The following is a 14,788-nucleotide window of genomic DNA, read 5'->3' on the forward strand; positions in this document are numbered from 1 at the left end:
GGCCTCCGTAACGGTTCCTGCCGTTACCGGAGTAGGACGGTCGTTCAGGCTGTTGAGAACGAGTGCGCCACTGCTCCGGGGAGAACTTTTGGTAAGGTTTTTTGGACCAGGGTTTGCGCCATTGCTTGGATTTAGAGGACTTGGAGGACGACTGGACACCCAGGTTCCTAGACGTCTTGACACTCTTGTCAAACTCTTGCAGCGCCGTGTCAGTTGTGGTGCTGAAGAGTCCATCACCCTCAAAGGGTAAGTCCTCAATAAAAGCCTTGGTGTCCTGGTGCAGTGCGGTGGACCTGAGCCAAGAGTGCCGCCGAATGCAAACCGCAGAAGTAATAGCCTTGGCTGAAGCTTCCACCATATGTTTCGCCGCGGCTAGCTGCTGCCTGGCCACAACGAGACCCTCCTTTTGCAGCTTCATTGCCGCCGCCTTCTTGTCCTCACTTAAAGAAGAGAGGAAGGGGGAGAGCTGTTCCCACACTGCATACTGGTATCTAGCCATGCATGCAGCATAGTTAGATACCTTAATGCCGAGTGCCCCCGCTGAATAGACCTTGCGGCCCATTACATCAATCTTCCTGCCCTCCTTGTCCGGCGGGGAAGAATGAACCTTCCTAGCCTTCGATGAGGATGAGACCACCACCGAGTTCGGACGCGGGTGGGTAAATAGGAATTCGGCCCCTGCCTCCTGGACCCTGTACATGTGGTCCAGCCGTTTGGAAGAGACCGGTGTCGAAGAAGGCTTCTTCCAAGGTTCCTTGATGGCCTGAAGGATCACCTTGGTAACCGGCAGCGCCACTGCAGTGGACGTGTTCCTTTGCATGATGTCAAACACGTTGTCATCCACCACAGGCTCCGGCTGAGTCACAGGCAGTCTGAGGGTGGCAGCAATTCGCCTCACGAGGTCCCCGTAAGACTTTAGATCCTCCGACGGCGAAATCGGAAGATCCTCCGCCGTTTGAGGACCCGGTGAGGGTTCCAACTCCGGATCTTCAGTTTCCGACTCCGATGACGAGGAGTCTCGCTGAGTAGAATGCTCCGAGAGCATCGGGGTCGATTCTCGCGGTGGAAGATGAATCAACGGTGGTCTTAGCGGGGTTTCGACCGGAACCAGCTGACGATCGGGGGGAACCGACACCGATGCCGACGCTTTCCGGGATTGATGCGAAACCCTCGACATCGAAGAAAACTCCGATGCTCGCTCCCAGTCTGGGTACTCGTCCGGGTACCATCGACAGGATTCATACCTGGAGTAGGGAGGCTGCCACCTGCGCTGTTCCCATGGTGGTATCGGGAAACGCTGGGGAGCAGGAAATTGCTCTCGCCTTTGTCGGGGCTTGAACGGCGGATCTATGACCGGTGCCGAAGCATCCACCTCCGACGCCGAATCACTGATCGACCGCCGACGGGAGCCCGAAGATGAAGACCGCTGAGTAAGGTCGATCTCTGGCTCCTGCTCCGACGCCGACAGCCGACGGACTGATGGGCTTCGAATCGGAGAGACCCGCGCCGACTTCGACGGGTTTGCCGACGTCGATGCACCGCCCGACGGGGAAGGAGTGCGGGGTCGCTTGCGCTTCTCCTTCGACTTCGCCTTCTTAGGAGCTCGGGTCCCCGAGTCCTCTCGGCGTTTCTTAGCGGGCGTATCCGAGCCCTCATGGGAACGGCTTGTAGTGCCACGCTCCACCGGCAGTTCTAAGGTCGATATCGGAGCGGCATCAGCCGATGCAAGCTCCTGTGCCGGGGTGTCGGTCGACTTCGGTGCCGATGACTCCATCGGTCGACGAGGCTGAGGCGCCGATTCAATCAGTGCCGCCAATAATCGAGCCGCGCGGTTCTTTCTGGTTTGTTTAGAGAACCGAAGGCAATGCGGACACGACTCTACCCTGTGCGTCTCTCCAAGGCACAGCAAGCAAAGGGAATGGCCGTCCGGAGGGGCGATTTTCTTGCCACAAGCACGGCAGCGCTTGAAAAACCCCCAGCGACTTTCCATAAGCAGCCGCTCGAGAAAAAACTCTCAGCTAAAAACCGCCCGAGAGAAAAAATGGGGGAAAGCGAAAGCGGAGTACCCCGAGGGGCAGACCGCCAGACAAACGGAAAAACGCTTTTTTTTTTTCTCACTATCTAACTATACACTAATAACTAACTAACTAACTATTTACACAGTGAAAACGGGCTAGAACGAGAGAAAAGAAACTCTCACCGACCGGGAAAGCAGAAAGTGAACCTCTCTAGCGCAGCGGTCAGAAAGGAACTGGCGGGATTGCCGCGCGGGCGCCGGTGGGCATGCGCAGTGGGTCGCCTGCGCATGCTCGCTGGCGCCACGCGCGAAAAAATCCCGGGCTTTTTCAGATACCGATTCGGGGATCGGCGCAGGCGCACTATCCCATGAGTGTGATGCACAGAGACCACGAAGAAGATGGAATGATTCCCTTCCTCTCACATAATCTGAGGCCCTCCCAGAGATCTTCCTCATTTGGGGTGCAACTATGGCTCGCCTCCTCGTGGTGCACCCTGGTTAACGCAAAAGAGCCTGGACCAGCCAAACATCCATCACTCAAGGTAAGTCTAAATACTTCTTGCTTCGTGTCAGATACAGAATGATGTGGAGCTAGGTGTGGTCCACTGCTTCCCTTGTTTTAGAGTTGTGTTGTTTGGGGCAGGGCTGGAGAGCTGGCGTCTGTAGATTGTGTGTTCTGTGGCAGGGAAGCTGGCATCTGGGTGAGAGACCCAGAGCCAGCATACTTGCTGTGCTTGGCCAGCTCTCCCCGCGTTGTTAGGGGCAGGGCTGGATAGCTGGCATCTATAGATTGCGCGTTCTGTGGCAGGGAAGCTGGCATCTGGGTAAGAGACCCAGAACCAGCATGCCTGTTGTGCTTGGCCAGCAATCCCCACGTTGTTTGGGGGCTGGAGAGCTGGCATCGGGGTTTGTTGCAGCCAGGTCTGCAGAGCAGACCTTGAGCAGATTGTGTTTTGTTTGGCAGTGATGTGGCAACTGGGTTTATATTGCTTCCAGGCCAGCAGGGTTAAGAGTAGATAGATGGATGTAGTGCATTTGGGTCCTATAGAGATTCTCTGGTGTAAAGTTAGGTTTAGCTTTGGGTGCCCCAGGAATTGGAACCCCTGGTCCAATTTTTTTTTAGCCTTGTGGGTTTTGTGTGGGACAGTGCCTTGAAGCTGCACAGCAGTTTGGGGGACTCTCCTCAAAAACCCCTGCTCCCCAGAGCCACTTTTCCCACGATAATTACAGTGGGGAAAGTGGCTCTAATTGGTTTTTTCTCACCATTGGGAACAGTGTTCCTTTTGGGGTGCTTACAGATGGGTGCAGTCTTTTTGGGCCAGGGGGTTGCATGTGGGGGAGTCCCCTGAAGCTGCCCTGCAGTTTGGGGGCCTCTCCCTCAAACCCCCCTCTGGCCAGAGCCACTTTTCCCACAGCAATTATAGTGGAGGAAGTGGCTAATTGGGCTTTCCCCAGCATTGGTGGCAATGGGCCTTTAGAGGAGCCCAAAAACAGAGATCCCTTGGTCCAATCTTTTTGGGACTTGGGAGATTTGTAGGGGAGAGTGTCCTGCAGGTTCCATGCAGTTTGGGGGGGCTCTTCCTCAAACCTCCTGCCCCCCAGTAGCCTCTGATTATGCCCTATGTTGCCATTGAGTTCAATGGCGCATAGGGTATAATTGTGGGATAGGAGCACCCTCTTTGGGTGCCCCTGGAATGGGAACCCCTGGCCCAATCTTTTTGGGACTTTGGTGGTTCGTAGGAGAGAGTCCCCTAGGTCCCCTGCAAATTTGGGGGCTCTCCCTCAAACCCCTCCCCTCCGGGCGGCTTCCAATATACCCTATTTTGCCATTGATTTCAATGGCCCAAAGGGTATAATGGGGTCGTATATTCGGAAAGAGCCATATATCTCCTGTATATACGGCTATTCTGAATACCGGTATTCGGAAATATACAGTATTCCAAATATTTTGGTCCTGTATATTTCCAAATCCAATTAATTCCGAATTTATTTATTTTTTGCACACCCCTACTTAGAAATTAAACTCAAGGCAGAACAAAGTATGCTTTGGCAGATCCCTGCTTCCTCTCTCAGAATGGAGTTACACAGTAATTTACTGCCACAAATGTAGAGTTTTGGTTGTGGGTTTTTTTGTTTATGTTAAATGTTCAGGTTAAAAAGTGATATAGTGACCACCTTATCTAGGTAAGCAAGTATTCAACCTTATAGATGCAAAGCTATAACTGAAAGCATGTGGATAATGACTAAAAGTATGTGGATAAAACCAGAAGTATCAGAAATGTGGCCAAATAAGATGTCAGTAGTTCTATGACCTTGACACTCATGGCATCTGCACATAACAGAATCGAAATTATGCAGCTCTGTGACATTTGCAGACTCAGATGTGCAAATCCACAGTCTAATGCAGAGTTCTGCAATATATGCACAGACCACTGAATTCAGCTTTCCTTATGCCAAATTTTGGCTTACTTGTAGATTTTGTTTTCAGATGATACATCAAATGTGACAGCAGCTCATACAACTGTGAGTGCCTGAAAGTCATCTGGAAAACCTCATTAAAAACTTTTTAATGCAATACCTGTTTTCAACGATAAGAAAATGGAAAACTGCTGCAGTTTCTTTTGGCTGAACATTTATGAGAGGTAAGAGAGCTACTATCACATGACTGAGAAGGGAGCCAAGATGAGCCTGGTCCAAGGAGCGGACAAAACAGTCCCAAGTCCTAAAGAAGAGAAGAAAAAGAAGAAAGAAGTCAGGTAACATATGAAGAACATCTTTCCCAGTACACACACCTCTTAAATCAATCACAGGACATCAGTATTAGATTTATTTACAGTCATTTTAGCCTTGGATTCTCCTGGAATTTATGAGAATACACAATACAGTTCATTGACTACAGTAGTAAATCATGCTTTCAATGCATGCTTTTCTTACTTGCAGCACAACTCTGGGAAGTCATCTTTGTATCTCAGCCCCGTCCGGAGTGTAGTCATCATTTTCAATCTCACTGCACTTATATGTTTGGAACCCATAAGCTTCATCAAAGCCATCAAACTGTTTAAAGCCTGCAACAGAGTACAAACCCTTTAAAATCAATTAAGTTGTATGATTACGGCCTTTTATGGTGTACTGAAAATGCTATGGTTTCTATCAAATGATTATTCAGTGGAACTTCATGAGATCTCTTTAGTTTCTACACAGATCCCTTATGGTTTTTAATGACACTGACCACATACCATCTACAAGCACCCAAGGCTCAAGGAATTATACCACAGATTGTCACTAATTTAATATTACTTTGATTTGTTAAAGACAAAGAACAACAAAATAACTTTGAATACTTCTGCCAATCACTATCTTATGAACAGAAGGTTTACTCACCATCTTTTTATCTTCAATACCAATACTGGAACTTAACAGCTGCATGTTGAAGAAAGCCAAGATGCCCAACAGTTTTGGTTGTAGATAACCAGCCTAAATAATTAAAATACTTCAGAATATTAATATCTTATTTGTATAAGATATGTTGTTATTCAAGTTCACCTATTAAATATAGGCCTTCTCTTGGCAGTCTACTACAAAGCAACAATTTGAGGTAAGAACACTCCCAACCCCACTTAATGCTGACAGTAACAAACCGGGTAACATGGCTACTTTCAGCTGGATATTAACTCTGAGAAAGTTACTTCCTGAGATTAATTGAACCATGTTAACCAAAGAGATAATGACTTCAAACACAGCCTGCTGATCAACTTCAATTCAGCATTTAACAAGGGTGATTTATTTGAAATCACAAAATATTTGTAAATATCTATCAAATTACTTCACGCAATATAAAAAACCCGTCTTGTTTTTCTTAGGGGTTTGTAATGTTTTTAATGCTAGTTATTTCATTTTTGGTATAATTTCACACTGTTGTGAACCACCCTGAGCCCAGTCTTGGGAAGGATGGTCAAAAATTCAATTAAATAAGTGCATACAGCATAATAATAATATTCCATAATAATAATTCCATAATAAAATTAAGTAGGGTTGTCAGCTAGGAGCGCTGTTGGGCTTAAAGTATTACGAGGCAAAAGGCTGGGGGGAAATGGCACTGTGGATGCTATGACATCACTGCCTCAAAGTGACATCATGGCATCGCACAACATTCCAGAAATTTCCTCCACTCTACATGATAAAACCATAGAGTTAAGGGAATTCCTAAAGCATCATGTAATGCCATGACACCACTACCAGGTACCTAAAGTGTCTTCACAGCACCATGTGCTGTCATCCTCCACCCCACCCCACTTGCTCCATTGGGCAATGCCAGGGGCTGGAGAATCAGTGGCTTGAGTGCTGCAACAGACAACTGTAAGTCTAAAAGTAAGTTTGATATGACCAGCAGCTCATCAGATCTGATTTGTTCCTGAGATTTACTCTCCAAAAAGCCATCTCCAAATGCCCCAAACACCATCTCTATTGAATATTATACTATAAACACATTATATCTCCTTCCCCTGTATGAAATCCAAAGAAAACATTAATAGCACTACTACTTACCATTAACTCAGGGGTTGTTATATCCTTAGGTCCCTGATATGAGTCATCATTAGATGCAAATGAAGCCACTATAGATAAGCCACTGAAGACTTGCTGATAGTGTTCTCCTATACGTAGCAATAATTCATTATGCAATCCCTGATAATCCTGCCTCAATAGACTGCCCAGTTCTATTTCTGTTTCATTCTGTAAGACATCAGTAAGGAAAAAAATAGTTTGACAAAAGGCAAAAATACAGCAACAAAAAAGGATATAGTAGAAAAAATGAAATCTGAATCAAGCATTATTAGGAATGGAACAGTGACACTGATCAGTTGAACTGCAACTACTTTCCAGGAAGCCTGACTCAACAATGATTAGTAAAATCTTAGTACAAAGATCACATTTATATCTAATATTTTTGAAATAAATATAAGAACAGCAAGAAGGGCTGAACAAGCTACAGTCTGAAGAAGAAGAAGATATTGGATTTATATCCCACCCTCCACTCCGAAGAGTCTCAGAGCGGCTCACAATATCCTTTACCTTCCTCCCCCACAACAGACACCCTGTGAGGTGGGTGGGGCTGAAGAGGGCTCTCACAGCAGCTGCCCTTTCAAGGACAACCTCTGTCAGAGCTATGGCTGACCCAAGGCCGTGCTAGCAGGTGCAAGTGGAGGAGTGGGGAATCAAACCCGGTTCTCCCAGATAAGAGTCCGCACACTTAATCACTACACACTTAACCACTACACCAAACTGGCTGAACTAGCTACTGTTCTGCTTAGCATAAACCCCTGGAATTATTTTTATAGTGCCAAGAGGAATCGGGGATTTTGTTTGTGCAATCAGGGATAGCAAAAGGTATTATTTGATGATGAGTTATTCTTTAAAAAAAACCTTTTCTCAACAACTTTATTTAAAATTGTCATAGCATGGTGAGTTATTCTGATGTGAATAACATAAACAATGATCCCAGACCCATAGCATTTTAAGCACATTGTGTTCAATGAACAGGTTGCTGAGTGCTTGCAGCAAGTTCGGAGCATAACCCCACACCAAGCTCACTAATAGTGATCCAAACAGTCATATAGAAAGCTAAATGTTACCTTGAGATAGTGTAGTGCTCGCTCCAGTTCATCTTTAGTACAGAAGCAGACTAAATGAGAGAAGATGTACTTGAAGTTGTTGATGAGGATCTCTCTGCGGTTTACGTTTAGCTGTTTTGATATTGTTCGAATGATCATAGAGGCTGCCGGACTGGCCTTGGCAGCAAGGTCAGGCAACAGAATTTGCAGAATCCGCTGACAAAATGAAAAGATAGCCACTGCTTTGAAAACTAACTTCTTTCCTTCAAACCTATGAAAATATCCTTGCAAACCTATTCAGAATGGTAAGCAGGGTCATGGCTCAATGGAAGAGCATCTGGTTTGTGTGCGGAAGGTCCCAGGTTCAATCCCTGGCACCTCCAGTTAAAATGAGCAGGTATAAGGTGTTGTGAAACACCTCTCCCTGAGCCCTTTTGCACTACTGTCAGTCAGAGTCAACAATCTTGATGGACCAATGGTCTAACACAGTTTAAGGCATTCACATGCTCATAAACAAGCTGCAAATTTACCAGCAGCATGAAAAGACTATGGAGAAAAATGCAACTGACATTTGGAAATACGAATTCCTACCAATAGTAAATAAGTGTTTCATTTGTCTATATAGCCTCCAAAGGAAATCTTGACCAAGCTATTTCCCCCCCTCTGTACCTCTGCTCTTAGGCTTTTAGGTGCCTTCTTCTCCTTCCCTCCCAGAGACAACTGAATGTGAAAACCTTATGTCTGCAAGCACTAATTAACAAATACAAGCAATCTTAGACTGTCAGCAAAAACACAGCCTACATGTGCAAAAGCTTATCTTAAAACTGGACTACAGTATATAGTATTATACGTACACTGAGAAAACGATTGAGATCTGGAAAATCAAAAACGTTGGCAATTTCAGACAATGTATCCAGGGCTACCTCCCTTTGATGAGCATTCTCTTGTTTCTGCATTTCATTGCTTTGAATGGGAGTGTTAGAAAGCATTGCCATCTGGCTGGAGTGCAGAGATTCCACCAAAAACTAAGCATTGAGAAATACATTTATTATAATATAAATCATGGAGAAATTAGAATTCTTAGAATATTTTTTAAAAATCTAGCAACCAATGAAAATTCAGCTCTCTAACCTCACTTACTTAAATAGATCTGGTAAAAAATGCTGCTCCCCCCCCAAAAAAAAACCTGTCTGACCCAAGAAGAGAAGAACCACCCTCCCTACCAACAGTGATTATGTTATTAGAATACAAATAGGCCAGGCTACAGCCCTCCCCCCCCCCACACAGGCAGCTCACAGGGAAGGCGGAACTTTCTCTCCCCCCCCCATGCTGCCTACTTGCTCATCATTTTTCCCTGTCCCACCCAGCCAACCCCCCCCCCCACTCTGTTCACCCATCTGTCTTCCTCTCCACCAATCTGGGGATGGGGGTGGTGGCAGAGGGGCAGCAACAGAGGATCCTGAAATCCATACACTTACTTCTATTGATTTCTCTATTTTGTCTCATTTACAAGGTGACCAGACTGCTAAGCAAGCATATCAAGAGAAACAACAACTGCCTGCCTCTGCATTATCACTAACTAGATTGCAAAAAAGATGCAAGAGGGGGTGGACACAGTGGCCATCCCTCCAGCAAAGCATTCTGAGCATTTCAATCCTGAGAAATCTCCACTGAATCTTTGTGGCCAAGAAACTTATGGGAACTGGAGCTCTTACATAAGTAGACATGGGTGGAGTTTTCAAAATACATGTGGGTAGGATGCTGAATTGCCAGAAGTTAACAAATATACCCTTGCTTGTTGCCTTTCTGTTTTTAATCCCTTTCCTCAAAGTAGCTCAGGGCAACATAATCCCCATTTTACCGTGAACAGCAATCCTGTGAGGCTGTGAGAGACTGACTACTAGACCAAGGCCACTCAAAGAGCATCATAGCTCAGCAGGGATCTTAACCCAGATCTCCACAGTTTTAGTTTGACATTGAAACCCCTATGCAACACTGTCTCTCAGAGTAAGAAGGCACGATAAAGGGGAGGGGTGAAGAATCATTTAAGATCTTAATGGTGCTCTCAACCATAAGATCAGTATTAATCATTCTCTTAAATTATTTGAAATCCCTACCTGACAGATGGATTTCTTGTACTGACTGAAGAATGACTGCAGCTTAATTGACTTGGCAGCAGCCAAAGTCCTGATTTCTGTATACGCTGCTCCAGCCACAGATGGCGACTTGGACAACAAGCAATGCAACAAGTGTAGGAGTGCAAAAGGCACTAGATCCCCTTTTGATGCCCTTACAAAAATAAACAGAGAAACAAATAATGTATTGCTGGTAAGCAGCAGTGGAGAAAGCAAGGAAAATTCAGAAACTGAAATTTGCACAGGCACTTTTATACAAGGCTGAATGTAGAAGTAATAATATGTTAGTAACTCTGGAAAACTATTACCTCAGAGCTCACATTTTTACATGTAAGATCTTGCTGGACTGAAATACTTCAGATGTTAAAACCAGCACCACTAGAAAGATACCTTCCAATGTCCCCTGTTGTGAGAATAAGTGTATCCTTCAGTTCACTGTTTCTTGACATTTTGGCATTTGTATAGGCCTCTTTCATTTTGGAAACGAAGAGCTGAAATACCAAATTTGAAATTATGTTCATTATGATGATTACATTCTGAAATAGCCCTGAATTTTTTTTTTTTGTACAAGAAACCCCTAAGATTTTTACCTCTTTTATAAAGCCTTCCTCAATCTCTGAAGAACCCAATATGTGTTTGATATGGCTACTAAAAGCCACTCTTACATCTTTGTCAGGATCTTCCATTAGGTTTAAGAAAGCTCCAATTACAGCTTTAACATTCAGTTCATCTTCTCGAAAGTTCAGGTGTTTACAAAAGAGAGAGATGTTCTCTATTAAAACTAAGCAAGAAAGGAATAGGTAAATGCTAATATGTTCAAGATAGTTCAAACATCTGAACAAAATTCATACTACAAGAAGGAACATTACTTGTCTGCAGCAAGACATATTTTTAAAGCTTTGAACGTATAATTCAAGAACAACCTAAATTAGAACAGTTTTCACAAACTGGTAAGGTCAAATCTCAATGTTTATTTTATGTATTTAAAATATTCATAGGCATGTCTCCATCCCAAGGAAGGATTAAAACCTATTTACATAATATGTCTACAATTCTGACTGCCATTTGAAGCAGCTGCAAAATTGTGATTTACGTAAGTTTTCAAATCTGAGTGACACATATATATCAAGAGGCAAAGGTGGCTATAGGAACTATCAACTAGTGGTCCCTGGGCTGCATGCAGGTCCTGCTCTGCTACATATTTCAGGGTCAAACTAGGAGAACAAGACAAGTGCCCATAATTCTCTGGGAGGACAGCCTGTGATGTACAAAGATGCATTTCATAATCTCCTCAAAATATGTCATGGAGAAGAGGTGCCACAGACTACTTTGTATTTCTCAGTATCCTTTCCTTTGCAAAAGAAAGACATATTCCAGAGGCAACTTCTCATTGTAGCACCTGCTAGGTAGAAAGCAATAATTGGGTCTTACACAGATACTCAATTATCCTCTGATGATACAGAGCCCTCTGGAACAACCTCACATTTTGCAAAGGAAGAAGGCATCTGCAAGGTAAGAAGCACCGCAATTTTCTCCTGGTTGTATTTTTCACCTTGCTTGCATCCCTTCACATCAGATTATATAATTAAAATATTACCACAGAAGCAAAATAAAACATAGCTAAAAAACAAACATTGTTGATGTATCCAAAATCACACTTACCAAGCTTTACAGGACTGGGTACATTGCACTCCAGGAGACTTAGAAATGACTTGAAAACAGTAGCTTTCATAACACCAGTTGCCTCATGAGAGCAAGTCACAACAAGGCTGCTACAGAGCATGTCACAATTTTTGAGTTGGATGTTGGGTTCAGTTAAAGGTGGCCTTAAATCAAAGTTGCCAGAAAGACAGCAAGCTAATATTCCAATGATGCTGGCATAAGCTTTCTGGACTAAGAGAGATTCATCCTTTATTTGATCTCTGAAAAAGAAATAAGTGCTGCTTTTCCTCTACATTTTTGAATGCAAAGTACCATTTTCACCACAGCTGCTATGTGCATATACCCCTTTCTGTGTACATGTTCATTAATAGCATGCACCTGTCTGGTATTCTCCAAATACTTTGCATGTCTTTTGGACTCTACATTTTAAAATCAAATAGATCCTCACATTCTTGACCAAAAACATTTCTTCATCTTTTGCAATTTATAAAGACTGAAATACCTTCCTTCCAAGGAAAGACTAAAGAATCTGAGACAAGTTTATTCACAAAAATATTAACATGACAGAGGTTTACAAAGTATACATTATACCGAGAAAATGGATACTAGAACTCAGAATCACCAAGTCAGATAGATGGGCACTAGACTGTGAACAGACAAACAGAGGTCTTTATGCAGAATTCACTCCCGTAGAACATGGCTATGCTTAGATGGTTTTAAAACAGAATTACACAAAGGTGATGGAGGATAGGTCACCACCACGTTGGTTTGTCTGGTAACTAAACAGAACCTCCAGTTCAGAAGTACTATGCCATTCAAAACTCATTCCCCTCCATGATTTGCTGGAGGCCTGCCTATAGCTAGAATCATGATGACTAGATGTCTTTGGTCTACTCCAGTAGAGGACTTAAATTTCACAAAATTAGACATGAATAAATACTATATTAAGCACAGGAATAACCTTTAAAATACTATTGTTCCTACTACTTGGCTGGTCATGTATTCATTTAAAAATACCAGTGGGACAAGAGAAGTCAACAAAACTTAAAATATCCTTTCTCTCTCCTCCTAAACACCTGTAACAGGTAGAAAATGTAAATATCATCCCTCTAAGCATTACAGAAAAGGTGTGCTTAGCCTTCTATTATGTGATGTTCAGGACATGAACCATGAGGATGATCACGAAGCAATGAGAAAGGTTATCATAGATTTCAGGTTTTCACGGCTGGTAACATCATTAGGGTTTGTAGAATCTTTTGGGCTCAAGTGCCGTGCTCTACTGGAGAAAGTTTTTCTTCCAGACGTTTCATTCGCAGCTGTGGAGAGCATCCTCAGTGGCGTTGCAGCCGGAGCAGGCACTCTGACCTTCTTGGCTGCTGTGCTCAATGCACAGCAGCCAAGAAGGTCAGAGCGCCTGCTCCGGCTACAACGCCACTAAGGATGTTCTCCACAGCTGAGAACGAAACGTCTGGAAGAAAAACTTTCTCCAGTAGAACACGGCACTTGAACCCGAAAGATTCTACAAACCCTAATGAGAAAGGTCTTAAAGAATAAATATAAGCTAGCACTGGAAAAGCCATGGATGAGGAGCTAGCTATGATGACAGAATGTAGTAGAGGTCTGGCAAGAAGATAAACTTCCAAAAGCCACCCCCCTGCCCTCCAATCAAAGTACAGTAGTTGAGTTACAGACAAGGCCGATTCAGTTCCTTATAACAAAATCTGTCAATATCTTATTAAGCCTACAAAATGGAGACAATCCATTAGGTTGCCCATGTATACTCTGAACTAGCTGTACAGAGGGAAAGAAATATGGGATCAAACCCGAAGAGCTGATTTAAAAGAAGAAATCAGAGATTGCCCCTGTGACTCTCCCCCCCATTAAGCTGTGACCCATCAGACATCCTTCCTCTGATCTTCACAGAAGAACAAACTGCATTCTAAATTGCTACTCTGTGCACTTCAGGATAGAATGTTCAAGTGGCCCTATTGCACTAATACTTTAAAACGTTACTAGCTTTATTAGCCTTAAGTCCCCCTTCCCAAGAACTCTTCAGCGCATCAAATTATACATACAAAAGATATGCAGGCAATGTAGCATAGGATTTTACACCTGTCTGGTTCAACAGGATAGGAAATCCTTTAACACAGTTGGCTCTGATAATTTCATGGGGACTCTGTAATGCATGTTGATAAACAGAATTTCTCCACTTCAAACCCAATCTTCTTGGAATCAAAGAAAGAAGAAACACACAGTATGACTGAGTTTCAGGTACTGAGGGGGGAAAACAAACACACTGTAAGGCAGTTTGTCAATGACTTCCACAAAAAGCAATTTCTCATATCTTAGAACTTTTAAACACCGAAGAGCACACTGAGAACTATGCAGTCATTTAAGAAATCATTTTTAAAACAGTCTTAAAATAAATTAAGTAAGCCAAGTACTTCAAGCCAGTGTATTTTGCATGTTACCAATTATCCAGTCTTTGAAAACTCAGTCTAAACTGAGAAATATCTATGTTGATAAGAGTAAACATAGTTAGGAGACCGGCAAGATGGCGCTGTGAAGCAGGGTCTGTTCACGGAGCTCCGATGAACACTCTGTTTTGGTAGGCTTCCTGGGGGATACCTCGCTGTATACCCCCTAATAGAAGCGTCTGGGGACGCTTCTCAGTCTGAGGAGCTGGCAGAGAATCTGGGGGGAAGCGGAGGCTTCCCCCGAGAGCTCAGCCTTTCCCGCTGACAGGAGCCTTCCAACGCTGGTGCGTCAAACTGGGCCGCCGGGAAGGAGCAGACAGGGCTCTGAATTCCAACTTCTTTCTTGCCCAATTGGATAACGAAAAACAGATATTGAAGAAATAAGAACTTAAGCCTTTTTCGTGGAACTGGATTCTAAAGCTTTAAAGTGCAGCGGTGAGTCCGAACGGAAGGCGAAAAGCCGAGACGCGGCTTGCGAAGAGCGAGACAGCCGGGTGACGCTAGCGGACGGCCGCCGAGGCTGAGACTGTGAGGCTTGGTACGTTTGATACAGAAGGGAGAGATCTGGCGGCTCCCCTTATTTGTTCTAAACTTTCTAATAACCTCGCCAGAGAAGCTTGAACAGATAAGAGGGGGTTGGAAACGAAGGTGGTTGTTTTGTGATTGTGAGGACATTTGAGAAGTGAAACAGAAAGTTCCGGAGAAAACTTCTTGACTCGCCATTTCCTGGGAAGCCGCGGGGCTTGGTAGGGACTTTAAAACAAAGAAGGGGGGGACTAATAAATAAAGCCAAAAGTAGAACTTCGCCTATAATATTTTCAAGCTTGCCAGAAACTTTATAGAAGACTGTAAGCTGGCAATTGGGCTGACAACTGGGTTTCTGGTGCG

The 14,788-nt window shown here is 44.0% G+C and overlaps 1 protein-coding gene across 1 annotated transcript in view; it reads right to left on the bottom strand.

Annotated features, from left to right (window-relative positions):
* ATR (ATR serine/threonine kinase) overlaps positions 1-14,788 on the bottom strand; it is an 84,534-nt gene that overhangs the window by 51,443 nt on the left and 18,303 nt on the right. Inside the window, exons 9-19 of the mRNA XM_060242298.1 lie at positions 13,499-13,697; positions 11,424-11,683; positions 10,352-10,542; positions 10,152-10,252; positions 9,744-9,915; positions 8,481-8,651; positions 7,648-7,842; positions 6,563-6,748; positions 5,399-5,491; positions 4,952-5,082; positions 4,596-4,739 (exon numbers count right to left, since the gene is read on the bottom strand). Coding sequence (XP_060098281.1) covers positions 4,596-4,739; positions 4,952-5,082; positions 5,399-5,491; positions 6,563-6,748; positions 7,648-7,842; positions 8,481-8,651; positions 9,744-9,915; positions 10,152-10,252; positions 10,352-10,542; positions 11,424-11,683; positions 13,499-13,697 — 1,843 coding nt within the window. The remainder of the gene's footprint in view (positions 1-4,595; positions 4,740-4,951; positions 5,083-5,398; positions 5,492-6,562; positions 6,749-7,647; positions 7,843-8,480; positions 8,652-9,743; positions 9,916-10,151; positions 10,253-10,351; positions 10,543-11,423; positions 11,684-13,498; positions 13,698-14,788) is intronic.

The sequence above is a fragment of the Heteronotia binoei genome, chromosome 6 (assembly GCF_032191835.1).
Source record: "Heteronotia binoei isolate CCM8104 ecotype False Entrance Well chromosome 6, APGP_CSIRO_Hbin_v1, whole genome shotgun sequence".
NCBI lineage: Eukaryota > Metazoa > Chordata > Lepidosauria > Squamata > Gekkonidae > Heteronotia > Heteronotia binoei.